We start from the raw sequence: 27,993 nt of genomic DNA on the forward strand, positions 1-27,993 counted from the left end.
TTGGAGATCCCCTGAACCCCTGAAGAGCCTGGCGACCGCTGTCCAGGAGCCTCCTGCTCCTTCTCTCACAGCGCCTCACGCCTCTCTCTCTCCTCTCGGTTCGTACGGCGGTGAGAAACCAAACCCCGTGCTTCTCTGTTCGTCTCAGGCCTTTTAAAGGCTTAAACAGACTTTAAACCATGATTAGAGAAGGATTAGGAATCCTAAACAAAGCCAAAAACCCCTCCGGACCGTCGGATCAAGACCGGGAGCATCCTCGACCCTTAGATCGTGCTCCGGTCCACGAAATAGGGCCGTGGACCGCGAGAAACGCGTGGGAAACGCCCACGCGGTCTGCAGGCCGGGCCATGGACCACTCGGTCCACGGTGTTTCGGGGCAAGGGCCAGCAGGCCCGCTGGCCTGGGCCGGCCCGCGCGCGCGGGCCTGGGCCGCGCCTGCGCTCGGGCCTGCGCGCGCCTGGGCCGCGCGCCAGCCTGGGCCGCGCGCCCGCCTGGGCCGCGGGCCCCCCCGCGCGGGCCTGGGTCGCGCGTCCCGCGCGCCGCCGCCGGTCGCCGGCGATCCTCCGCCGCCTCGATTTTTGTGCCATCTTCGAAAGCTCGTATCTCCTCCATCCGAGCTCCGTTTCAGGTGATCTTGATCTCGTTGGACTCCGTTTTTCGCCGCGAACCTCGCTGTGAGCTCAATGTGGGCTGAATCTCGAGGCGTCAAATCCTAACAAAGTCTGTGTTTATCTTTTTCTCTTGTTATTTATCGTGGGGGACCCTTGGATGATCTAATTTTTAAATATAAAATTTGTATTTATTCTGAATGGTTTGTGGTTATCGCCTCAGGATTTGTGTTTATCCTAGGGATTTGTATTTATCTTATAGGATTTATATTTATTATATGGAGTTTGTGTTTATCCTGGAATGGTTTGTGTTTATCCTACCATGATCCCATACAAGATAAAGAGCAAATCCCAAAGTTTGTGTTTATCTTGGTCCTGTTTCTATTTATTATATGGACTTTGTGTTTATCCTCGCATGATTCATATTTATTCCATCAGAAGTTTGTGTTTATCTTTTCCTCTTGTTGTTTATTATGGGGGGACCCTTGGATGACCCAATTTTTAAATATGGAGTTTGTATTTATTTTGGATGGTTTATATTTGTCACCTTAGGTTTTGTGTTTATCCTACGAGATTTATGTTTATTATATGGAGTTTGTATTTATCCTGAGATGGTTTGTATTTATTCCGCTATGGTCCCATACAAGACAGAGGGCAAATTCCAAAGTTTGTGTTTATCCCGATCCTATTTCTATTTATTATATGGACTTTGTGTTTATCCTCGCATGATTCATATTTATTCCATCAAAAGTTTGTATTTATCCTTTCCTCTTGTTGTTTATCATAGGGGACCCTTAGATGATCCAATTTTTAAATATGGAGTGTTTTTATTCGGGACGGTTTGTGTTTATTGTATCAGGGTTTGTGTTTATCCTACGAAATTTATGTTTATTATATAAAGTTTGTGTTTATCCTGGGATGGTTTGTGTTTATCCTGCCATGGTCCCATACAAGATAAAGGACATAAATAGAAGTTTGTGTTTATCCTAGCTATATTTTTGTTTATTATATAGAGTTTGTGTTTATCCTCGCATGCTTTATGTTTATTCCATCAGATGTTTGTGTTTATCCTTTTCTCTTGTTGTTTATCGTGGAGGGATCCTTGGATGACCTAATTTTTAAATATAAAATTTGTGTTTATTCTGGACGGTTTGTATTTATCACCTCAGAGTTTATATTTATCCTATGAGATTTATGTTTATTATCTGAAGTTTATATTTATCCTGGGATGGTTTGTATTTATCCTGCCATAGTATTTATCATCTCCCCTTGTTGTTTATCTTGGATGGACCTTTAGATCACTCAATTTTTTGATCTCGAGTTTGTGTTTATCCTGAATAGTTTCTGTTTATCGTCTCAGAGTTTATGTTTATTCTGCAGAGTTTATATTTATTTTAGTAGAATTTTTATTTATTATATATAATTTATGTTTATTTTAGCAGAGTTTTTGTTTATTATATACAGCATACATCTATTATAAACCAGGAATAATCATGATATAAACCTGCTAATAAATTTAAAGAAACATAAAGAACAAACTCAAATTTCAACAAATCCATTGCGTTAATAATATAATAAACACAACTGATTCACCTGCTATAACTTATTTATGTACATAAAAATTATAGTTCCATTGCAATCAAAAAATTTTTTTTACAGGCTTTCATATAAGTTTATTCATAAGAGATTCATAATACATCCAAATATTTAGACAGAATACACCAAGCACAAACATACATAAAGAGTGGACCCAACACATGTGGTCACAAAAGAAACATAAAATAAACTATAATGATCGTGCCTCGCAACCCTTCATGATCACTTGTGCAGCATATTTAGCACGTAACTTCGATACACGAGCTTCGATAATTGTGAGCTACCTTTCATCACCATACTCTTTATAAAATATATGATGTAGATGGCACAATCAGGCTTACAAAATTTTTCATGCTCATAATCAATAAAACAAACAAATGATATCTTGGATTGGTTGGCACGGATATTAGTTGGCATAAATAATAAGCACAATATTGAGTCATATTTGGAGCATACCATTAGATGGCATGGTGCATATGGGCACGAATATCTGTTTGACTTCAGTCAATAAATAAGGCATGAAGTCTCGTATAGCTTTATCGAAAACCTTCCATATGCCCAACAATATACTCTAAAAAGAGAAAAAAATTGAAACATACATTAGAAAGAACAATGCTACATTAAGACATTCTCTTTATCTTCTCCATAGCCCCTGGAATGAATTTCATGAGGTGCTCGTGGACTGCTCTAGCCTATGCAAAACGGCCAATGTCCCCTAAAAGGTCAACAGTGGAGAAGCTCCACGGTGCAATGTTAAGATTTGACAAAGAAAACAAAATTGTATCCAAAAGGTATGAAATAAGTAATTGCACCGTGGATCGGATGCCATTGGAAGAAGAATCAGATAATAATTCTTCGATTCTATCTTCCAATACATCTCTCCTAACTATCCCCCCTGCAAAATATGTGGTCCTAACTACACTATGGGGAGCCTTTTTCATATCAATGGCTATCCCATTCAAGAGTAGCTCCAAAATGAGAGCAACATCCTCAGCACGGAAGATCAACATCTGCCCTTCCAAATGAAATCTCCTCCTGCTCTCGTCCCAGCAACAAAGGAGTTGGTTTACAAGTGCCCCCTCCTGTGTGATGATTGGGATGTCAAGCATATAGTGGAAGGGTGTCTCCTATATCAATCTTCTATGGGCATCCGTCAATAGCTCTCAGATGCCCCTGATAAAGTCCACATATCGCCGCAGATAGCAGCGATAATTTATCAATCAGAGGAAAGCTCTCTTTTGCTTCCTCGAAGCTCAAGAGCTCCTCTCTCGACTTCTTGAGAACTTCGAACGAACTATCTGTAAGAACCAATAGAGATCAGTTATAAGTTATTTGCAAAAAAATATAAATATATTAAGAACAATAAATTAATGAATTAAGCATCTACACTGAAAGCCATGACACCCATTTGATTCAATTAACCCATCTTATTAGGTCCTTCCTTTTCGCTGTCAATATTATAAGTTAGGGATGGGTCAAATAATAGTTACTTCCACCATAACACCCATCTGATTCAGTTAACCCATTTCTATCATCCATCTACTTGATTTCTTTAACTGAAAACCAAACAATTGGCTTTTATAGTAGATGAAGTGATCCCCAAACAAAAAGAATAACAGACGATTGAGACCGTATACATGAATTACGATCCAAATGCACAAGCAAGGCAGGGAGCACCATGTACACACCCTAATTCCAAAATAAAATTTTTATTATGTGCTTCAAGAATTTGAGACCTAATAAGCTCTTCTAGTATTCATTCTTATCAAGCCCTAACAAAGCAAATCCTAACAATCCACTTGCACTCGAATCAAATCATTAAACCCTAAAAACATGAGAAAGAACTAGAATGATCAATTAATTAAATCCATCGACACTACCAACTGTCAAAATCTAAGATCAGAAACAAATAGAACAACCAACAATCAACACAGAAAGACCTCATTTTTATTTTAATTCGAACATCTTCATCACCACATTCACCTAAAAATTCAAATTTTCTCCGACTCTTTCCATAAAGGCTAAAATTCCTGTCAAGAAAATCAAGAACAGAAACAAGAACGAAGACGGGCGTATAGATGAAATCCAAAAATAGAGAGAGAGAGAAGGAATGCACTAACTATAGGAGACGATCGCCGACGACGACGGTGGGGAGAGGGCGATTTCAATGATGGAGTTGGTGGCATTGGCGTGGCCACAGCGATCAAGGAAAGAGCCGATTGGGGGTGGTGGCAGTGCCGATTGAGGGCCATAACAGGTAGCGACGAGAAAATGCCTGCAGTGGATGAGAACCAGCGCTTGGAGAGAAAGAGGAGAAAAGGGTGAGAATTGACGGTTGGGGAAGAGCCGACGACGAATGGAATGCGACGAGGTCGGCTAAGGTTTTGAAAGGAAGAGAGAGGGAGAAGAGACAGGAGGAGGGGCGCGCGTCCCCTTACATCGCATCCGAGAGAAAAAATACGATGAGAGAGGTGGAGAGAAAGAGAGAGAGGAGGATGTGGTTCTTTTCGACGTCTGGGATGGGGGGGTTGTCGGAAGAGGAAAGGGACCGGGATGGGGGGGTTATCGAAGGAGGAAGGGTACAGGGATGGGGGGTTTTGGGAGGAGGAAGAGGACTGAGATTGGGGGGGTTCTCAGAGGAAGAAATCGATTGAGACAGGGGGGTTTTTGGAGAGGAAAGGGGACCGAAATGGGCGATTTCTCAGAGGAGAAAGGCGACTAGGAAGGGGAGGTTCTCGAAGGGCGAAGGGGACCGAGATGGGGGGTTGTCCAAGGAGGAAGGAGACCAAGATGGGTGGTTTGCTGGAGGAGGAAGGAGACCAAGATCAGTGGAGAGAGAGAAGAGAAGAACAAAGATGTGAACGCTCGAATGAAAAGAGAGAGGGGAAAAGAAAAGAAGAGAGAGAAGGAAAAGAAAGAAAATATGATAGGAGAGGACAATGGCCTGCGCACGCATCCCAACTATTTTAAAAATGCCACTAGCTCAGCCAACGGTAAAGAAACAGCTCCATTAGCCACTTTTGGAGCACGTCAAGATTCACACCGATCCAACGGCCACAGACCCAATTGAATTTGAACTCAAACCCGATCGACCTAAACCCAGTCAATCTCTCTCTCTCTCTCTCTCTCTCTATATATATATATATATATATATATATATGTATGTGTATATATATATATAGAGAGAGAGAGAGACACATGTGTGTATATGCATGCATATATATGTATATGCATGTATACCCATATATATGTCTGTGTGCGTGCAGGCGTGTGTTTGTGTGCGTGCGTGCGGGTGTGCGTGCGTGCATTTTAAACTCCTGTCTAGAACATAGCCTAAAGAGCGACATTCCTTTGAATTTTGCAATATTACTTCTTGGTCACTCAAGATTACCGGCTGCCACTGATGATGGAGTTTGCTGGCAGTAGTTGAGATTTGAACACATGTTAAGAGAGCTATAAGAATAGCTTCCAAAGATTAGTTCCATCCCCCCCTCCCGCGTCTCGCTTCACATTTATCAAAATAATAAGGCAACCCAATCATACCTCCCAACAAAAATGTTCCAGAAATGGTGCTCTGGAGTCTTGATGACAAAAAAAATTGAGAATATGGACACATGATTGGCCATACAATAATAAATTAGAATTTAGACACAATAAGCACTATCTGGGCTGTTTTTCTCCTAGATCATCCATTTCTAGTGGAATCTCTAGAACTACTAGAATTACATTACATGCCAGGAAGAAAAGGAGAAAAAAACCTCTCTCAACTCAAAGAAATCCTCTCACAGCACATTCTACATACCACCAAAATCCAACTTCTGCTGACCAGTTAAAGCATCAAACAGGTTAGTGCCATCGTGAAGAGCGAGAAGGACAAAGGATGGTGACAAAAATACTCACTCTGCTGTTGAACTCTGAAAGTTCATTTATTCCTGATGCAAAACAAGCATAACACAGCGAGGGATAAATATCAGGTACGAGCTATTAGATAGAACAAGTTGAAACGACTCCTATGTTTCAGAAAATCCCAAGGTTTTGATGTGATAACTAACCTCTACCCAGACCATTAATTATCTGAGGTCTGTTCCACAGCTGGACCTTTATTGTGACTGTCCCTTGAGATCAAGTAAACATAGAAAGCTAACACTCCTCCACTGCACTCCATAAGCTTAATAGTCAGTTCACAAAATAAGATAGTGAAGCAGAATCGATACAAGGCGGACAACAGAAAGATTAGCAAGAATTGTGCATAGAAAAGCATAGGTTATTGAGGAACGAACGACTTCGGGCTTGGTCTTGCAAGAAGCATGCAAATTTAGCAAAATGAAAATACTGCTAAAATTTTTATGGAAGTATGTGAAAAATTCACGGGAACTTCTTATGATATTTTTTTGATGAGCTATACGATGCATTATTTCAATCAGTAAGAAGAAAACATGGGTCTTGCAGGGCTGGTCCTCATTCACAGGGCCAAAAAGAATGAAAAGGAAAAATTTTGCCCTTTTTCAAGCTTGAAAGATGCTAAACCTGCCGCTGCAGTTGACCATAATATCCAACGGTACTGTTAGAGTTAAATTGCAGTTAAAATTTATATTTTAACCAGATAAAGACAAGTGGCATGCACATGATTGGCAGAATGCCTGTCACATAGTATGCTAGGAGGCTTTGTCATAATCACCATGCTTGCTAGAATGCATCGGACTCATCCAGCTCTCATTATGGTTGACACACACCACAAGACTTCGAATTACGAAAGCAGGGAAGAATTGAAAAGAAGGCAGAAAAGAGATGCGAAGTGACGTTCCTGCTCCCTCTAATACAGACTCATGTTTGGTGCCACCAAGGAGGTAAGAAGTGAGACCATTTCCTATCTTATTAGTTATAATAAACTATATCATGCAGCTCCATTAAGTCAACTGTGCAGCTGAATGAAATGTTGACCTGTCATGTCAAACTTTTTACAGTTGGATAATGAGACTTGATGATAATTATTAGTTTGCCATTAGGTATTTTTATTTGACGTCTTCATTTATGCACCCCTGTGGCTGTAGATATACTGCACTATCTTGAATGTATGTAGAAAACATTTTAATGATTTTCTTTTTGAGGGATGTTTGTGTGAAGGCAACAAAAACAAATAACGAAAATTCCATACAAGGATTTTTTTCCCTCAAGAAAGAGAAGGCATTGTTTCCCTAAAAACATACAGCATGGGAAAGGGAAAAACCCAAATCAAGACATAAGAGTGAAAAATAGGAGAACAGGTAGAAAGAGGAACATGAGACAAACTACTTCTTCCAATGATGAATGAAATACGGCAGATTTTAAAGTTGAGATTTGTCATCCATACAAAACATCATTGTTTGTAGTTACTTTGTAAAGCAACCGGAAAAAACTAAAAGGAAGAGATGAGCACAAGTAATCCTCCAGGTAAAAAGAAACAAATAACCTTAGAAAAGGGGCATGGAAGAGGGTAAAAACCTTATATCTGTCTGATGCATAAAATTTTCAGATCTAGATGATTTAGGAAGTCAGATTTGTTTGCACGGTCTATCGTGGTTAGTGATAAATACATGTCATTTAGTAGTTACGGGATCATTTGAAAAACATGGACATATAGAAAAATAATTCAAGCACATTGTGTGAAGTACTCAAACACCTGTTTTTTCTTTTTCTTTCTTCTTCTTCTCCTTCTCCTCTTTTTTTTTTTTTTTTTTTTGTGAGTGGGGGTGGGGGTGGGGGTGGGGCGGGATGTTCGTCTGTTTGATGCAGTACTTGGTACAAATAAAAACATAAAAATGTGTGGTCATATTTCACTGTGATTCACAATAGCGTCGTACATGATGCCTAAACCTTGAATAGGAATGTAGGTGGTGTTCCAAGTACAAGAATCTATTGGCTTAATTCATTTAATAATTGGCCCAAAAGAGCTTACTTTTCTAAATACGGAAAGACCCGTAAGGTTCTAATAGTACCAAATTAAAATCTAAAAGAGGTATACTCCACCTCAAATTCATACAAAAGGTTAGGTGGACCTACTTCCATCATTGGTAAGCAATGAACAAAGTAATTTATTTTACAGAAGCAAGATCATATATTCATAGCATCTTGTTTATCAATAATGATAGGGATGCAGTGAAAACATAGGTGGCTTCCAGGAACCTAGTTTGGTATATCACCAGTGATGTGATCATCGGGATGATGTGATCACTAGGATGATATGAGCATTGAGGTGATGTACAAATATTGGGATGATGTATGATCACTGTGTTTGGTATATCACTGGAATATCACTGGGAATAAAACTTCACTGTGTTTGGTATATCACCAAGTAGCAATAGTGATAATATATAAAATACTATAAATAGCCTTACATATTAGTATGTAATAATTACTCTACAACTTGATTAAATATTCTTCATTCACAACTCATAAAAACATATAATAGTAATAATAATAATGATATTATTTATTATTATTATTATTCTTATAGATATCTATTTTGATTAGGCTATTAAAATAATATTATAATAATATTATATATAATTGAGCTTGGCTAAGCTTTAGCCAATTTTGACCATCAATATTAGGACTGCCCATTAGGAATGATTTAGCCCATCAAAATAAAATTAAAAAAAAAATAAAGGGTTTAGCATGATCCATCCATGCTAATTAACCATATTTGTCTATAGAAATAAAATTAGGCATCCAATAAATAAATAAAAGACATCCATGCTATTTAACTAAACCTGTCAATAAAAATAAGATAGGTATCTAATAGATAAATAAAAGGGGGTTTTAATGAAAATGAAACATCAAAGAAAAGAAAGCCATCTTGATTTTCTTTTATAGGGGGTGTTATTGAAGATGAAAAGTTAAAGAAAAGAAAGAGATGATGAGGGTTTTTTTCTCTCCAATTTAGTGATTAGGGATATTTTTGTCCTAAAATAACTTCAGCACATCACCAATCTCCGATGATGTGCTATCATCTGGAGTATGTGTGGTGATAGCATCACTGCATTATATGGTGATAGCATCACTGTATTCATCACTGCACAATGCGGTGATGCTATCACTAAATTTATCACTGGATTCTTCATCACTAGATGGGATTTTACAATCTCAAACAAGATGATCACGTCACCTACCTTACATCACTAGGTTGATGTGAAATATCACCTCCTACCAAATAGTACCTAGAGTGTTAGTCTGTGCCATTAACTCAAACATCAACATTTCCTAATTCCATCATAAATGTTGAAAGATGCCCCTCTTTCTTTAGTCAGATTAAAAAAGTGCATATCAGCAGATAGCATAACTAACTATAAAGTTCTACAATACTAACCTAATGATGACCATTAAAAGAGTTGAAAAAGATCGCATCTGCAAGAGAAGAAATAAATCATTATAATTAAGCTTATTTTCTGTTTTGTTTCAAACAAACCTACATAATCTACATATACTTAAATCCATTACAAATTTTGAAACTAGAAAAAATTTTCACCTGACAGAACCACCGAAATACCCTTATGCTGATAATCGATGCAATTGCTGCACCACCAGAGTTTAGGTCAATAAACATGATTCTAAAAGCCACTATCGTACACAATACAGAAGGAATTGATAATGAGTAAAATATTTCTTTTACATAGAAATTTCAACTTGAGACTATGATTGAAGACATCATCTGAAATGTCGGAAACAATAAAGAATATACAACACATTAATAGTTAAAGTTCCCAATTTTGGAACAGCATGATAACATAGATGGATCATTTCTTTCTTCAAGCATGTCCTATCTTTCTTCATATAGCTTGAAATTATTTTCTGCAGACCAATGCTTTACAGATCTATAGCAAGTCTATCAACCAAATCCTTCATGTACAACATACGAAGCAACTGTTATAAGACATGCATTTTGGACAATAAGAAATGATCTTGAATTGAAGTATACCTTATAAAGGTTAATGATGTCTTAAAGTTGAAACGACCTTCGATAGAAAAGATCACCTGTTTTGAGCCATTCTTTTGGGCAGTAAGCTTTTATACTACTTCCCATCTATGAAGCTATGCGGACAGGTTTAATTTCTTGCTCATATGTTGGTAAGCATAAAAACAGCCGGCAATACTGGTGCTACGCACATATGCGGCACATGCATCTGCATTATTTCTCTGTATGTATGAGGGTGAATCTTCTGTGTGATTTCTCAAACTGAAGCATACAATGGACCATTTTCACCTACTATGCAATTTGTTCACCCTATCTCCTCCTAAAGCAACAAGATTGTCAGCCCGCCCCCACAAAAGTCTTAAATTGGGACTTTTAAGCTGATTAGCTGCAACTTAGAAGCTATGAGAAGTATTAGTGGAGCATGCTTATGATCTCCATGGTACACACGAATCCTTTCCTACTGTCAATACCAGCAACTTTTAAGGCCAACTGACTGCTCTAAAACACGAAGGCATTTGGGTCATTTCAGTATTGAATCATGTTAGAGGTTTTAAATGTTGTGTTGTGATGCAGAACTTAAAGACATTTTACCATTGCAGTATGACATTTTAACGCATTAATGTCATAAATAATCTTATGGTCTTGCACACCCTGTTCTAAAACAGCACAAGAATATCTCCTAATAATGCCTTTTATCGAATCTTCCATCAGGGAGAGAGATCCTCAAATTCAAAGAAAGGCTAAATATCCGCACACAAAATCTCCACTAAACCACCTCTTCAGCAAGAAGACCACCATTTTCCTAATTTTTGAAGGCTTCACCAGGCTATTCAGATCCCTCTACTTCCTCATGTGTTCCACAGACTTCATGTATCTGTTGTGCTACAAGATGAAAAGAATTGACTAAAGCATTTCTCATTTTCTTTACCAACAACAATTTTGAAGCCTCACAAAAACACAAACTAGTCTTCATTGGAATCATACAGGGGTGAACCATCTGCCAGAGCCATTCTCGAAATTTCAGAACATCATGTTGTACATTATCTTTCTTCTAAGGTTCTCAAAGTGACATCTCAAGCTATCAGGACCCACTTAACTGGGCATCCCACTTGAAGCTTTGCATTTGCACCTACCTGAGCAGTTTCGCCTGATCCACAAACCAAAAACCATGCTAGACCCATAATCAACTGCACTTCACGGTAAACTGTAATGCGAGACATCATCCCCAAAATTTACAGTGAGAGTCATTTTGACTGATCGGCTTTGCTGATATGAGACATCCTGATCAAGTATCTCAGGCTGGCATATGTATGTCTGCTTCCTTTTATTAGGAATTTGGAACCAAAGGCTCCTTTTTTTTAATTATTTTGAAAAGATTTGTTTACCAATACAGATATGCTGCCTTAACACATGGTCCCACTTTAAAAATCTTACAAATGTATTTTTCTTTATAAATGTATATCCAGCGGAAAGTGAGAAACTTCTTGTGCTTGCCATCCATAAGTCACACTTGCTAAAATTTTCAGGTTATACCTAAATCACCTATAAAATACATACAAAATCCTAAGTTGCATAATCTCACTGTCTAAGCAAGTCCCATAAATTATACTTTATAATTTCCTATAAGGCATATTTCTGTTGTTCATGACTAAATCAATAAACCAATAAATTCATACTTCAACAAGTGACTTCCTTGTTTAGTCATTTATTAATTGGAGAAGCTTAATGCTTCCAACCACTACAGTTAAAGGATAAAAGATATCCAATTTTGGCCTTAGTGATGCACTGCCAGTGAACATGCATTGACATAGTACTCTTTTTTTTTTAAATAACTTTTCTCTATTTAAGCATACAAAATATTAAATCAACAATAATTTTTAAAAAAATGATACAGTGTGGTATATATGGTGTGCAGCACATCACGTTTAAAATTGTATGAAAATAAAATATCATATAAGCAGGAAATGAACAGACAGCATATCTCTGCTCCCAAACAGCAGTAGCACCAAATGGATAGTTTTCTACGAAACCCAGTCATTTATGTAAAAATTAGTCACGTTCATATTATTACATGTAAATTGTTGTTGGAGGTGTTCATGATGCATTACATGAAGCAAGGGGTCTTGTGGGGCTATTTGGGCTGGGCCTAGTGCTTCTAAATTGTAGGATGCCTAGAGATGTCCATCAGGCTTTTGAGCATCTTGCCTTTAAGGCTCAATTACCATTGAATAGTATCAGCAGCAGCAGCAATAATAGTAATGAATGGACTTACCAGCTTGCCCTTTCAAATTTAGTGGTGATGGTTGTCCGCGTTTCCAAGATCTCAAACTTAATATGCTTAGAGCCAAAAGTGCAGCACCAGGAATGATACCAAACCGAATAGCAGGAATGCTTTCAGTCAACATGAAAAAAAGAAAGCCTCCAATCGCAAGAGATGTTCCTGCATGAATTAAACAATTTTTCCATGTAAATTAATCATTACTTAGGTTGAAGGTGACAAAACCAGATAACCAGTCATGGGTTAATGTAGAAAAGGAAGATGTAATCCTGAATAATGCTTTCAATAAAATTGAATGTATGCTATACATACCATAAGGAATGCCAATGTGGTAATCTCGGACCTCAGATATGCTCTTCAATTCACTATATGATGTGAAAGTTTCCAGAATATCCTTAACTGAATCAGGATAATTCTTTGCCATTGTATTAAGATATTCTTTTCCTTCTTCACTGAGTTCTTTTGCTATTATACTCAAATCATTCTGTGCTTTCCCTGCCTGAATCTTCAGCTTCTCAGATGCCTCTAGCAATATCTCCATCGCTTTCTTTGAGTACACTTCATATGCTTCTTGGGACATGGCTTTCGCTTTCATTGCTTCTGCTTTAACATGTTCTAGTGCCTGCTTCAATGCTTCCTGTGAGTTGTCTGTCTTTTTTTCAATATTATCCGTGTCCTTCTCCACTTCAATATCTAACTGTTTCTGAATGAATAAATATGGTACAATAGTTAAAGCATTGTAAGAGAATAAGATCCACTTAAGGCATCATGAAACAAAGTTCAATTCAAGTGATAGTAATCATAGCATTCTTTTAATGATGACACAGCACTCCCTTTATACAAAGTTTCGTAGCAAGGAGGATAAGGCCAAAATTCATTCAAAATAAACTTCTCATACATGGCACTTGTTAATTTCAAGTGGCATATCTTAACAAAGAACATCATCTATCACATGATTATATGAAAATATTAGTTCTGATTAACATTCCTTTTTTTCCTGCAATAAAAATTCCACTGCATTCCAAGCAAATGTTGCAACTCAATTTCAAAGTTCTCACTCTAACAGAATGCTAGTGTCTATCCAGCTCAGTCCACCTAGCTCATCTGATCTATTGCCTGTGCGTTCTCTCACAAAATAAACCAAGCTTTCTTCGACAAATCTTCTTCCCGTACCCATCACTAATGATTGGCACCAATTCTCCCGCTTCTCGAGCTTTCTCCAAGACCACCACCAATGATTCTACACAATGGACTCCATCTTATGTCACAAATCAAATTCTGCTCCACATTTCCTGGTTCAAAATCCCCTAAAGTGGAAGTAACTTATTAAAAAATTGATCTTTTTAATCCCGATTATCACCCCATGAGAAAGCAGTTTCTTATTAGAAGTTTCGACTAAAACCCTAATAAAACGGGAATAGAAAAGAGGTCCAGTTTCCTAATCCCAAAAATAAGAGAACAGTAGAACGGAGAACAGTATGGAATATAAGAACGGAGAGCGCCCACAAAAACAGTGAAAATATTTCCAAAGAATCGACACCAATCCCACCGATTGGAAAACAATAAAGCAAGAAAAGCAGGATCAAAGAGGAGAAAGCGAGCTCCAGAAACAGAGAGGGAGATCTCTCAAGAACGGCTCACCGATTCCTCATTCGAAGCCGCGAAGGGGACGGGCCTCGAGGCCCATCGTTCCACCGCGATGAGGCGAAACCCGGGGCTTCTCTTCGAGAGGGAGGATTGAGCCAGACCCAAGCCACAAGGAGGAACGGCTTCGAGCTGCAAGAAGGAAGAGAAAGAAAGGCGGCAGAAAGCCTGCGGCACCCTGCTGCGATAGAGATTGGCGCTAGGGTTAGGGTTTCGGAGGGTGGCGAAGCTCTGAAGAGAGGCAGCCATGGCGGACTGCGACGAAAGAGCGAGTGAGCTTTGGAAAGGAAATGGCGGAGAGCTTAAAGAAATTGGGATTTCAAGTGGTTTACTGGGTTTTTATACACGTAAGCAGGCCTTCTTTGCGCTCGGCGAGCTGCCACCAAGTTGAAGCGTAAGTTTGCTAATCAAACGAATCGTGAGACAGCCACGTGCACAAAAGTTATCGGATACTTGTGCGAGAGCTGATTCATTCCGAACATTTACACACAAACCAAAATAACATGTCCCAACTAGTCATTTTAGATAAGATTTTTCTTTTCTTTTTCTGATTCCACTTTAGATAAAATTTATGACTTATAAAAATAATACTCTGAATGATAGATCTAGCTTTTAATCTCTGTAACCTATTGTACCAAAAAATCTCTATAACCTACGGGATACCACCACATAATCCTTTTGAAGCTAATCACAAGCCAATCAAGAATTCATGATGCTTATAATTAATTTGATTAGATTTGGCCCATCAAACTGATGAAGATCTCATGGCTTCGATTGCGACGTATGTAAACCTGTTATGCATTTAGCTTTGCACTGATTAAGAAATTTAAATAATATTTCTGCCCAGTCTTTGAAGATAAAATCCTGGGATATTGCACAGTGGGACCCGTGCAACGCTCCCACTCTGTTTAACATGGGATCCTCATCCATTCCAAAAGCCTCTCACTTCAAGGGGGTGAGCTTAAACTCGGCACGACACTGTACAGCAGCAACACTGATCAATACGTTCTTTCAGTTCTCAGCGTAACTACAGTCTATCCGTCGAACAATCAAATTTAAATTCTCTCCATGAGAGCCCAACCATTTATGCTCAACAGCTTCAATATTTGCTTAACGGCAACACACTCAACTGTTTTTCATTTTCCAACGGTGAGATTCCCTGAAGGCAAAGGTGGGCAACCTACCGAGCACAAGAAAAGAACAGATGCCTCCTCACGGACATGCCTATCTCTGGAGTAAAGCAAAGCACATGTGCTCGTAAACACCAGGCACGAAAGGAAAAAAACGCTCCTTTTCATGCGGCAAAAAACAATTGCGGCTCTGCAAATCGCAATGGGTCACTGCTGGTTCCCAACTGCATGGAAGTTCTTGTGCCATTCTCTCTTCAACACCAAAGGCAATGTCCGTGGCAAATGCAACAAAGCAGTTCCTTGTACAATGAAGATAACTAACAACGATAATTTTCTAGTATCAAAATTTATAATATAATTCAGATATCTTACAAGCAATCGGTACGCTTCCATTTTGAGATGCATGCTTTAAAGAAATCGCATCTTTTGTAGATAACAAGAGACGTGACCTACAAATCAGCCAGTATAAGGGCACTCAAGGATTGACGCATTCACGCAATGTTCTTGCACTTGAGAACCGCACCATAAAGCAAGAGAGAACATCTATGGGTACAATGATATGTAGAATGCCACCGACGGTAAGGATGAGCCGCTCACTTGATGCTTGCATTGGAAATGGATGATGTGCATGGGCCAGCAGATGTCAGGAATGGTGTTCCTTTGTATGTTGCCACACCTTTGTCATCGGTATATAGATGCTGAATCCACCAAAACATTAGAAAATTCAATTATTTAGCATGCACACGTGTAGTCATCATACCGAGTCACAAATGACCAATTAGTTTTAGCATTCATGCATGATCCTTCCTGAAGCTAAGAAGAACAATAACATAGAAAATAGCTAAAATGAATAATCCTGATAGAAAGCAAAGATGAGAACATCAGCACAACATTGACAGGAAATGCATCACAGAACTATATCTATATGTCAGCCGAGCCCACAAAAGACCAGAAACTTAAAAACACAAGGGCTAATGTGAACTTGTGTTGACTGACTAGTACTGCACTTGCTATAAGCAAAACATACAAGGAACCCGTTCTTCAAGTAGGTAGCCTGACAAAGGCGCAAAAATTTCAAATCCAGAAGAAATTCATACATTAAAAAAAAGAAAGCATAATCACACGGGTTGTAATAATATTTTTTTTAAAAAAAGGAGGTAGTTTTTGTCCAACAAGTAGAATAGAAAGCACTGAAGGAAAATGATTTGTGAGTTCAGTTTCCAGATTGCATTGTCAAACAAGGTCTTTGCAGCCTCCATCATACAAAAAATGACAGCAATGCAAAAACACAAGTTGCATTTAACTCCTGATCTCCTATTCCACCAATGGAAATTCTGAACACCGAGGGACATATCACATAGGCATGAGGCTATTCATCCCAAATGTGGACTACTTAGGCACTAAATTCAGTCACACCACAAGATTAGTCAGATATGTGAATAGGCATAATCATATCAAGGAAAGTGAATGGATGTATCATTGCTCAATGGTAAATGATCCTTGTAAATGAATCAGAAAGAAAATAAAGTGCAACAGGAAATAAAGCATACCGGGGTGATCTTCTCCAACTGTTTTTTCTTTGGATTTAGTATATCTTCTGGCTTTCCCTCATACCTGCCACAGTCACAAGGGGCAAGTACACAAAGGAAAAGATATTAACTCATTCTAATAAATAGCAATGAAATGTTGACAAGAATTATTCATATTCAATTTCCAACAAAACTAAGGGCATGATTAATGATGCTACTACAAAAATACAAAAGGGCTAAATCTGATACCTTGCCACGTCAGTGTCCCATTATGGAGACATTTTAAAAGAAGATAATTAGAACTTTGATTACCTAGGCCATATTTGCCTTAGAAATTAAATCATATGCAATTGCCCAAAAGCATTTTTTTTATATATATTCCTTCGATGATTTCATTTCTTTTTTAAAATAAACAAACAATACAGCTACAATGATGTCTGAATCAATACTTCAAAAATAAGTGAACATGTACCAATCTAGTTTCAATAACAAGAACCTGCTCTTTTAACTTATCCTTAGTCCTGCCTTTTTAACTGTCCAGACTAGATTCAACAGGCCCTACTGTAAGAGCTGTTTAGAAGGCAAATATCTAGAATCATGGATGCACAATGGGTCAGAACTCCTATAACCTTATCCCTTCAGGAGCCCATATTATCGTCATCCAAGGCATGTTTTTGTTCATATCCTTGTGTTTCTTATGGATCACAATTTCATTATCCAAGTCACGTCCATGTCTGTATTTTGAGAGGAGATATTGATCATGCAGACGTATAATCCAAATCCTCCATTTACACACCAAAGATAAAGTGACAACTGATTGCTATATACTATGACATTGACATCCCCCTAGTGTTAATCTGGTACCAGACCTTGCAAAGGTAAACAATATTATAGCCAAAGAGCAAATCTCAACTTAGTCACTAAATGAGAGAGATCAACAAGCATAGCAGAGATATTTGCCAAATTACTAGTAGCAGAAAAAAAGAAAAACAGAGTTCTGTAAAAGTATAAAAATGCACATGAAAACACCTCAATTCTGTCTGCACAAAACAAGACATTATATCAGTTCTCACCTATTCACCAACACATACACTCATATGCACACGTGCAAATTGTGTTCGATATATAACTCATAGTAACTGATTTTAAATAGAAAATAGCCTTTGCATATAAATTGATTACGGCAAGAAATTTGTTACTTAGCAACCCAGCAATAAAAGCAGCAAAATTTAAAACTATATGTTTTGTTCACAGGCTGAAATTACATGACTTCTGAGGTTTTGTTACATCAGAATACTAGGTTAAATGTTGTGATATTGCATACTTACCCTGAAAATGAAACACGTTCTCCAAGTTTGGCTCCTTCTGGAGGAATCAAAGGCTCCACAACCGTATGCTCTTGATCAGAAGCACATAACACCTGTAAAATGTGGACTCAAATACTAAACATGATTTTCTTATTTTCTCCACATATAATAGAGAAGATTTAGACTTGCTAACAAAGACTGATGCTTCAAAAGAAGACAAGCACACGAGGGGCAAAAGCCAACTCATGGAGTCCATAGTTAAAGTTACATGCTCCTAACTGGAGGCCGCACCTCCAAAAAGCAAAAGGCCAGAGAATGCAGCATCAAACAGGATACCACTTGTCCAGTGATATTACATTACACAGGTAGAAAAACCATTAAAGCCTTTAAGACTTGACTCTTACAGTTTCTAGAATAATTATATGGAAGTTCCAGTGGCAGTAGTGAGGCTTCCTTTAAGACATCTCAAGCTTGCTTTTCAATTTGTTTAGTTGGCTACTTAAGTAGACTTTGCACGCATTCCAAAGTAGAGAAGGCCAATGCACATGATGAAAGAAAAGAAAAAATAAGCTGGCTGTTGTATCACTTACATACACAATGAAGCTAAGGCATGCTTCTTTGGTATCGCTTTGCAAATTTTCGTATTTCTTCAATGATCTTCCAATGTTAAACCGATCAAATATATGCATAGCAATTGTCTCTACCGGACAGGCAGGCCATTAGGCTAGGAACCAACTTATAGGTCCGATGGGAAGCCAAGAAAAATGTTGGGTTTCCAAATTGAAATTAGCCAGGCTTGAACTGGCGGTTCTTGCATGTGACATCAGAATGATACCCATCAAACCAGAGAGATGAGCTTAATTGATAGGAAAACTGAAGGTAACATCCATAACAAAAACACCAAAACTCTGACAGGAACAGCTTAAAAAGATACAATACAGAGCATAAGCCTCCCATCATACGGTAAATGGCCCAGACATGGCCTAAAAGCATTTTGGCCTAGATGTGATGAAAATGCCCAAAAATGAGCAATAAGGCTTAGCTGCATTATCAATCCAAGCCAAAATTGGGAACAAAATGTCATATTGTGGAAAGGCTTTCTCTGTCCTTGGAACTAACATGAGATAGGTGCAAGCCAGGATAAAAAATGAAGCTTCTGGTATACATACTAGCTCAGGTATACAAATAGGCCACCTAGACCCAAAGTCGCCCAGTCAATGGTACAGAAGATCATAAAATTTAAAACAAACCATACAGAGAACAGCAACCATCATGGAACTTTGTTAGCAAAGCTTATATGATATAAAATTATCTGCTGAAGTACATTTGTGGTCACTAAACTATTGTTTACTAGATTAGGTCAACTTTAAAACAAACAATGGCTTCAAGTTTTGGTACTGGAAAATGCGCAACTTACTGACCTCATGACACAAGGATCATCTTAACATGCAAAATTAAAACCATTGACGCATTACCACGACAATTGAAACCTTGATTTGGAAAAGTCTTGATAAAGCATCCAAAGGTGGTCTCTCAAAAAACAACTATAAGTCCCAATTAAAAGATTAGAACAGAATGAGATATACCAGTCCAGCAGACATTACATCTCGCAGCTTTCCTGGCTTCACATTAGTAATAAGCACTACACGGCGATTCTGAAATGATAAATAAAGGCATGCATAAGAATATTCAACAACAACTAACATAATTTACATATATAATGAATAAATGCCAAACCAACTGCAGTCATTCTGTAATTTGTACTTACTAATAGATCATCCGGGCTACAAAACTTAGCAAGACCGCTAACTACCTGGCGTAAGTTGCCATCTCCCAAATCTATCTCCTCAACCAATAAACTGTAGAATGGATTAAAAACTATGAAGTTCTTGACAAAATTTAAGATAAATGCTTAAAAAAAAGCAGAACAACCTGTCAGCAGATGGATGTTTCCATGCCTTGCGAATAACACCAACTTGTATATTAAGAAGAGTAACACTGCAATCTGCTTCCTTCTCAGCAGATTCTTTTTCTGAAGCTTTCTTTTTTTCCTCAGTGGTTTTATTATTTCTTGTTGATGCCTCGGTAGCTTTAGTATCTCCAGAAGCCTTTTTCTTGAAATTTTTGATCAAACAATTAATGATGTCACCAACTCAATGAAAATGTGAAAAAGGAAAAGAATGCTATAACAAATGGAGATCAGCAAACCAATATGGAAATAGCATAAGATATTACATTGTTTCATCTCTGGAGATGACTTTACATGTCTATTTATAAGCTTTTATATGCTTAATACCAGTAAGCAAAAGCATAACATTATCAACAAACAATAAGATGCAGTCACTACATGGTGACAAAAATTTGTCATAAGCACCCCTGAGACGGCCCACGAGCACACAGTTGCCAACGGACAACATTTCCATCAAGGTAAATAAGCTCAACAAAAAGCACAACAGCAGTATATAGGGCACAAATTACCTCAGCAGCACCTTTCTTTGGATCGATATTTCCTTCGGGCTTGTCTACATTCTTTGGACCCTGAGTAACTTTTTTTGAAGTCAGATCAGCATCTGTCTTATCTGCTTTCTTTGAGCACTGCAAAGTGAACCAAACAAAAAGTCATAATCATTCCCCACTGTTCAAATGCATGTGCAGAATATAAAAAATCAGTGCAAAGTTTATTTTCCAACCATTAAACTAAAATTCTCAAGGCATCTATAAATACTCCTAAACCATGCCTGTCATCCTATTTCTATCATAGCACAAAAGACAGTCAAGTGAAATCAAGAACGGTTTCATCCATTGAAAAAGAAAAAGATGATGTTGGTATTTAACAGTGAAAAATAATATGCAGCCACAATAATACAGCACACAATTAGTGCAGATTAGTAACCGAGGGATGTTTGAGAAACAGAAGTAATGAATATAAGATAATAAGAGCAAACACGAAACAACATAACCTCTTCAGTAATCAAACATGACCTCTCCAGTAATCAAGGAAGACCGAATCAACAGAATATGAGTAATCAAACATAACCTCTTCAGTAATCAAGAAAGACTGATCAAAATAATATGCATAAAGATTACTCACAACAGGTTCGAATACAGGCTTGTTAACGACAATCATTTTAAGCTCTCCACCAAAATCTTGCTTGTTCTGCATCCAACAATTAGAGGAATCATAAGAGATAAATTCGAAACCAAGATCTTCTTTGCAACCTAGACATCAAGTTGACAAATAAAAGAAGAACTTGGCCAAAAAAAAAAAAAAAGGAGATATGATAAAGCAGATAAATGGGAGGTCTTATGGTTGTCAATGAACATGAGGAAACTAGTGGCAACAGTATTCCGAAGACTCACAAAAACATTTTTAAAAAAAAAAAGATCAATGCAAACTAGAGTTATGCTCCTCAGTCTTCCATAAGATGACAGAATTTTTTAGGATGACATGGCATTGTTATGAAACAATGGTAAATGATATAAAGTCGGTCCAATCAACATCAAGAATCTAGAATAGGCTTAAAATTGAGTTGAAAAGGAAAGGATGGAGAGAGCATACGAATAGTTGTGCCGCAAAGGAGGCCTACGATTTGAGAAAGTAAACCATAGCAATGACCATAATCATCATGCCTTGTCCCTGCCATTCGGGAACCGGCTTATGAATCCTCACAAGCATTACTATTTAGCTATAACCATAACCACAAAGCATGCCTATTTCAGGATACCATGACATTCGCAAATATCAAGTTTGGATCTGCTTCAAAGAATCACATGCTTTTTGTGATTAGCTTGACTTTAATCCCCACTTATTTAATCCAATTCTTGGAACAGTAAAAATGGTGTTATATTAGAGCATTGCCTTAAGCAAGTAGCCTTACATGCAACATATAGCTCTCCAAGATAGGAAAAGTGGTGCCCCAATGACAACCAGAACATCACCCAATCCAATCAGAATCAAATGACGAAAGTGGAGCAGAGCATGGCAGGAGTGCACTCCAGATGGTGCCATAAAGTAGCAATTAATGCAACAAAAATAAAACGTAATGGAACAGGGCATGACAGGGCAATCAATTGGCAGACAATGTAGATGACTTAAGCAATGCTAAGCTCAGAAATGATGGTATAGCACAACTACCAATAAGTCAATGACAGTGAGATCAGCAAATCACTTACATCCAATCAATGCTACAGACAAATTACAATAAGCAGAGAAATACACATCAAGAAGTACAACTATTGAGCCTTGTCTCAATAGATAGAGTTGCTTTATGAGTCACAATTTGCCACAAAATCCTATTAAGGGCTATACTTAGTGTCACCACATGATTTTGCAAATTCTTTCTCATAACTTGCTTCAGTAATATTTTAGGACTTTTCTTCTCCTGTTTAACCTTCAAAATAAATTAAGAGAATATAGGATAGATAGGTCATTCCTGATGAAAATCATGTCATTCATTTAATAGGAAAGTCATGAAACCATGAGCTAGTGCATGGGAATACATTCCATATTCTGTTCATTATGGGGAAACTAGTTACTGCAATGCCCAAGTTCCCAAATCACATGTAAGAGGTATCTGAAATAATGTGAGGCACAACAAAGATAATGGACATGCTAAGGTACATCAGGTTGGAAGGATGCTATGCATCAATTCCTTGCATATATCTTTATGAAGAACTTTTTGCTGAGCTAACAGTGATAAACAACAAACATTAATGAAATTGGCTGTGGATGAGGAAAAACCCCAATTTCCTTAAAACTAAAATGAAAAGGTGCCAAAATAAGGTAGCATGTTGCTTAATCCCCCTATGACATTCTGAAAATGAACCTTACACATAAAATTCCCTAGAAGTGGCATACAAAAGCCCATCAAGGATACTTCAAGACTAAGCCTTGGAAAGATGAAATGATGCATGTCATCTAAAATGGAACAAAATAGCCTAATATATGTACTTCAATGATCAATATAATATAGTCACCAAAATGTGGTAAGCATAGATGAATAAAAAGTACAAATATGCAGTTATCACAAACAATAGTACAAAATCTAATCCAACTCCAAATAAGCAAAACCCAACCCTAGCCTATGCCGCTGGCACCTAATGCATAATAGCAGCATTTTTTCCCATGCCATGGAAAGGAAAGATAGCATAGCATTTAAAACATGATGCATACAGCATTACCACATTACAGATGTACAAAGTTAAAATTAACAATTTTTGAATTAACACATTATAAATGTACAGATTAAATTAACAATATTTACATAACCATACAGTTAATAATACCAGATTTTGACACATGAAATGCATGTGGATGGCTGTGATTGAGTATTTTTTATTTATTTTGGAAAATATGGGCTTTGGAAGAGATATAAAAGAGAAAAAGAGAGGCAGTTGAGATACCCTCTCTTCTTTCTAACATGGGGAGTTAGGACATTTTGCATGACAACCATATTTCTAGGGATTCTCAAAGGGTCCATGCAAAAGTAAACTACAAATACAATTATCTATGTAAACATAAAAGGGATTCTCCCAAATTTAAAACTGTGATGCTGAGGACTCTAATAAAGAAGATTACATTCCCTTTTCACATGCTTGCATGAGAGAAAACCATGGAATACCCTATGGACGTATGATGGATGCTCTAGAGTTCTCTTGTCATATTGGAAGCTCTATGGGTGATGGCATCTAAGATTCAACTTCACAAAGAAAAACATCTATGCTGCAATCTTATATGATGAGCTCTTTGAGAGACCAAAACACAATGTTAAGAAAGAAAGGACAAAATTGGAAAAATGAATAAGAGAACACAAGCAAACTACCTGAATGTAGTCCATCCACCTCATCACATTTGAAAACTTTTGCATATCTGAGGCAGTAAGTTGGCTCTGACATAATCACCATGCCAAACAATTAGAATGAAAAGAATATTTGATCTAGTTTAAGTTATAGTACCTTGTAGCAGCAGTAACTGTACTCAGAAACTATAAAGTACAGGAAAACAAAGAAAAGAAGACAACATCTCAAGTTGCATCTGTCTTGCATACAGTCTGGAACAACAACAACTCCAGAGAAAGAAACCATATAGACTATACATCACATGGTTCCTTCTCCTAAGTACTAGTAAGACCCATATTTCAAGATACGATGCCTGCCTGCCTTCACAGATGCAGGAAAAGGGACTGAGACAACACAAACTCATACCTAACATATTCATGAATGCGAATACACCCTTGCATGCACACGAATTACATTAGGGGCAGATACATGAGAGCTGGAGAATCATGTCTTTGCAAAACTTACTAAGATTAAATTGAAAATTGCTGTTAATTAGCATAAATGTAGGCTTTAGCCGGATATGAAATACTGAAAACAGATAAATATAACCAAGCTGCACTCCAATAGAAAGAATGTACGATAAAAAGAACATCAAAAATGATCGTAAAGACTTATAAGAATTAATACATGAGCACATACCACAAAATGATGCAGTGCTGAAAACACAACAATATCAGCCACTGAGGGTTTAAGTCCATCACCCAATAAAACAGCCCTCTGGGTCAAATCTTCATTCAGACCTTTGAGTGTTGCATGGCAAGCATCAGCTTCACTGGGAAAGTTACTTGCAAATGTTACCCATTTCATAATCTGAGAGTAGAACCCAAAATATTAAGATGAGATACTCTACAGATGATCAAGACAACAGAACCCAAAATGCAGCAAACCTATACTTGCATAAATTTAACTTTTACCTCCTCAGGATTCTGCAAAGGAACCCCACTCGCTGACAGCTGCAATATGTTTGAGAGCAGGCTCATAATGTCATATCCTCCAATGCTTTCACTTGGAAATTTCTTCTGTGAAATTCAATATCATTAGTCAGTTATCAAGTTTTCATTTCCATCCTGTATTCCTATACAACAATAGTCATCTAGTACATGATATAGAAGCCTTTTAAAGTTATGGTGTGTGCTTGAGCCATACCATACATTCTAAGAATACATGCACTAGGAACAATGGCTTTCCTCCATAAAGCTGCTAAGTAGTGATGTATGATGGGCGATTCCCATTAAATCCACAAAGGATGTGGTTGTTTTAATGCAACAGCAACTACAAGAATTAATGGAAATGAGTTCCTAAGATGGGAGGTCCAATTAGATGCATTTTGTCTTGAATCTGTTCATGGATAGGCTACGTGGGGCTCAGGCCGGGCTTTGCACAAAGATGAACCCAATTTGCTTATGCCCGGGATGGCCCAGCCCTTACTGGGGTTTCGGTCTTTCGGACTAGACCTGGGGCTTCATGACCACTTTAAATATTCAAGAAAATACTAAAAATGTTTTAAAATATTCTAAAAAAATACTAAATATGAATAATTAAGTATTTCCAATAAGCAACAACATATCAATTAACTCATTAAATTACATATGAACAATTATTAACTAAGTCTACAAATAAATCAAATATAAATAAATAACAAAAGAAATTATTCGGGCCAAGTGGGCCCACCCCAGCCTTCAAGCCTAAAACCTTTAGCCCAAGCCTCCCAAAAAGGCTTCAGGCTCGAGCAACCCAGGCAGGCCACCTGCTTGTGGACAGGTCTAGTCTTGAACCAGAATCATTTGGTTTCCCTTGCTTTTACTAGATAAAAGAAGTTGGCTAAAGTGGGAAGGGAAGCAACATCAATGGTGTGGCTTCTATGCCATGGAAAGCTTGTAATAGATCAGAAGTAACTCAAACATCAGGCAAAATGATGACAAAAAGTATTTGGATGTCTGAAACTTGAGGCAAAAATTTTCCAAAGAACTCTTGCAAGCTCATGTATTATGGAAGTGGTATAGTTTTTCCCAAGCACGTCCATAGTAATAGTCTAAGTTGTAAAGACATCAAATGCATCACGACAACCTTTTCTTTCCTTCTTTCATTCTTTAATGGAAAGTAGGGATAGAAAGGGATGATCTAGAGCTTGATTCATTAGTAGATGTTAGGTGATGGAATTCAAAATAAGAAATATATACTGTCCAAGAAAAGTGAAATTGCAAGTCTATTGAAATTCCTATAAGATCCAAACAAAGGGCAAACCAACAACAAAAGTTCTGGAACCTTGATGGGGAATTATATTAGAAGGCTTTATTAACCCTTAAGAATGATGAAATAAGGGCTTGGTTTTGATACCTGGCGACAGATTATGGTTTTGCAAATTTTGAGTGCGAATTTAGGGAAGAAGATGGGATGCTATCTAGCAAAAAGGGGGGAAAAGAAAACTATAAAGAGTTGCCATATGCAAAAAACCAAGAAATCAGCACCTAGACTGAAAGAAACATCACTACAGAGAATGAAGGAAAGTTCTTAAATTTATTTCAAATGTTCTCACAGATGTTGATCATATAGGTTCCTAACAACAATGATCACCTTAGGGACACTTACAGGAAAAAAGGAAGCTAAATTCCTCAAGAGAAAAACAAGGATATACATGAAAGGAAAAGTAACCCTTCTCCTCAAATGACAAGAAATTTAGTATATAGCTCAAAGTGAGGTTGCATATACCTTTATTTAAGAAATTCTTGATGCAAGAAGGAAATAAACTAAAAGGAAAGAATTAACTCCTTAAGGTGAAACTGCAGATGCATGATAACCATGATATCAACCATAATAACAATAGCAAGAACAAAGACAACAGAGATGTTAAGAGAACCTAAACTAGAAATAGTATTTTGGTTATAAATTTGGAGCCGTATGAAAATGGTGTTAGAGGGCTACTAAATCCTATGATGAAAATAAATAGGACTATTAACTCTGACTTAACCGAAAATAGGACCCACAAAAATTGTCAAAATATTCCCTCTTCTATTTTTCTTCTCTTTGTGAACCCAACACTCTGATATGCAACATAAAGACTATGAGAAAGGCCTGCCCATAACCCTATCTGTTTAGCAAAAGACAATGTCAGCAACCGATATGCAAAATGAATCAAGATTAACAAGAAAGGACTCAATTAATCAAGTTAGAACTATAAGCATGTCACTACATATTCACAAAAAAGAACTAAAACAAACAAGAAAAAACAGTCTCTTATGGATGGATATGGACTGATCAAACTGTATTCTTAGTTGAAACAATGTTGAAGATGCAAGACTATAATTGAAATCATTAAAGAAGTGCTCTTAAGACACCCAATAATAATGTACGGAAATAACTTGTGCTTTAATTTGAACACATCTGTAAAAAACTGATGACTAATGTCTGCATTCACAAACGTCAACAGATCTCTATAGACACTAAAAGTTCAACTATCGAAATAGTTATAAAGCCATGGATATCAATCATGGGAGCAACAAGAATTCCTCCCACGTGCTCTAGATAGATCTTAATTCGAACTTTACTCGGTAACTAGCATCCATAACCACTACGTTGTCAAGAACCCCCACAAACCTCTCTCTATCTCCATCCGCAATGCCATTTCTCTTCAAAACCCCATCCCATAATCAAATTTTACCGCACAAAAAGTACAAAACACCAATCCACAGGCAAAAATAAGCACATAAAACAACAATAACGATCAAAAGCCAAAGAATCCACATCAAGATGGCAAATTTTCACAAAGATCCAACAGAAGCTATCGAAAGAAAGAGTGAAATGAAGCATTCGTGTGCTTGGAAGTATCAACTATCCTATCGAAAAGTGCCAGTTTCTTGAAAGAATCAAAGTTTCAGGCATCGAGTTTTGTTAATAGGATGAAGAACTCACTGGATCGAACGACAGGCGCTTGGAGAGAGCGTGAAGAATCGCTTTGTTCCGATTGGAAGCGAGGTCTCCGCCATCGGAACCCTTCGACTCCATCGCCGCAGTCATCTCTCGCTCTCGAATGGCAAGCGGCTACTGCGGTGCTGAGGTTAGGGGGCTAAACGCTGCACTCACTCGTGTGTGACCTACGCAAGAAGCCACCTGAA

The 27,993-nt window shown here is 37.6% G+C and overlaps 2 protein-coding genes across 8 annotated transcripts; both read right to left on the reverse strand.

Moving 5' to 3' along the window:
- Positions 1-5,802: 5,802 nt before the first annotated feature.
- Positions 5,803-14,406, reverse strand: LOC105052303 (protein FATTY ACID EXPORT 3, chloroplastic). Of its 6 annotated transcripts, XM_010933072.4 has the most exons (8): positions 14,075-14,403; positions 12,746-13,136; positions 12,428-12,595; positions 9,709-9,755; positions 9,550-9,587; positions 6,257-6,358; positions 6,105-6,136; positions 5,803-6,022 (listed from the first exon to the last, which is right to left on the reverse strand). In XM_010933072.4, the coding sequence occupies exons 1-6, from the start codon at positions 14,324-14,326 to the stop codon at positions 6,271-6,273; spliced, it is 984 nt and encodes a 327-aa protein (XP_010931374.1). In that variant the 5' UTR covers positions 14,327-14,403; the 3' UTR covers positions 5,803-6,022; positions 6,105-6,136; positions 6,257-6,270. The 6 variants fall into 6 exon arrangements, 4 of the variants coding, with proteins under 4 accessions (XP_010931374.1, XP_010931376.1, XP_010931373.1 ...); XM_010933074.4 differs by having other exon boundaries at positions 5,803-6,136; positions 12,746-13,130; positions 14,075-14,406; XM_010933071.4 differs by having other exon boundaries at positions 5,803-6,136; positions 14,075-14,401.
- Positions 14,407-15,521: 1,115 nt separating this feature from the next.
- LOC105052302 (tRNA-aminoacylation cofactor arc1) lies at positions 15,522-27,982 on the reverse strand. 2 transcript variants are annotated; one of them, XM_010933070.3, is made up of 12 exons: positions 27,791-27,982; positions 24,796-24,900; positions 24,521-24,691; positions 23,866-23,931; positions 21,135-21,200; positions 20,522-20,638; positions 19,976-20,151; positions 19,812-19,902; positions 19,630-19,698; positions 18,065-18,156; positions 16,758-16,821; positions 15,522-15,905 (listed from the first exon to the last, which is right to left on the reverse strand). In XM_010933070.3, exons 1-12 carry the CDS (start codon positions 27,893-27,895, stop codon positions 15,801-15,803), a joined length of 1,227 nt encoding a protein of 408 aa, XP_010931372.1. In that variant the 5' UTR covers positions 27,896-27,982; the 3' UTR covers positions 15,522-15,800. The 2 variants fall into 2 exon arrangements, with proteins under 2 accessions (XP_010931372.1, XP_010931371.1); XM_010933069.3 differs by having other exon boundaries at positions 19,976-20,157.
- Positions 27,983-27,993: the final 11 nt, after the last annotated feature.

The sequence above is a fragment of the Elaeis guineensis genome, chromosome 10 (assembly GCF_000442705.2).
Source record: "Elaeis guineensis isolate ETL-2024a chromosome 10, EG11, whole genome shotgun sequence".
In the NCBI taxonomy this organism is placed as follows: domain Eukaryota; kingdom Viridiplantae; phylum Streptophyta; class Magnoliopsida; order Arecales; family Arecaceae; genus Elaeis; species Elaeis guineensis.

What these genes read in the sequence shown, in the direction of transcription:
- LOC105052303 (XM_010933072.4), bottom strand. Translation starts at nt 14,326, where the DNA reads ATGGCTGCCTCTCTTCAGAGCTTCGCCACCCTCCGAAACCCTAACCCT. An exon ending in AAATTTGAAAGGGCAAGCTG is followed by an intron (nt 9,756 to 12,427) that starts GTAAGTCCATTC and finishes CTGGTGGTGCAG; the next exon opens with CAATTGCATCGATTATCAGC. An exon ending in CTTTTAATGGTCATCATTAG is followed by an intron (nt 6,359 to 9,549) that starts GTTAGTATTGTA and finishes TATGGAGTGCAG; the next exon opens with TGGAGGAGTGTTAGCTTTCT.
- LOC105052302 (XM_010933069.3), bottom strand. Translation starts at nt 27,895, where the DNA reads ATGACTGCGGCGATGGAGTCGAAGGGTTCCGATGGCGGAGACCTCGCT. An exon ending in AGCGCCTGTCGTTCGATCCA is followed by an intron (nt 24,901 to 27,790) that starts GTGAGTTCTTCA and finishes TGAATTTCACAG; the next exon opens with AAGAAATTTCCAAGTGAAAG. An exon ending in CAAAGAAAGGTGCTGCTGAG is followed by an intron (nt 20,158 to 20,521) that starts GTAATTTGTGCC and finishes AAAAATTTCAAG; the next exon opens with AAAAAGGCTTCTGGAGATAC.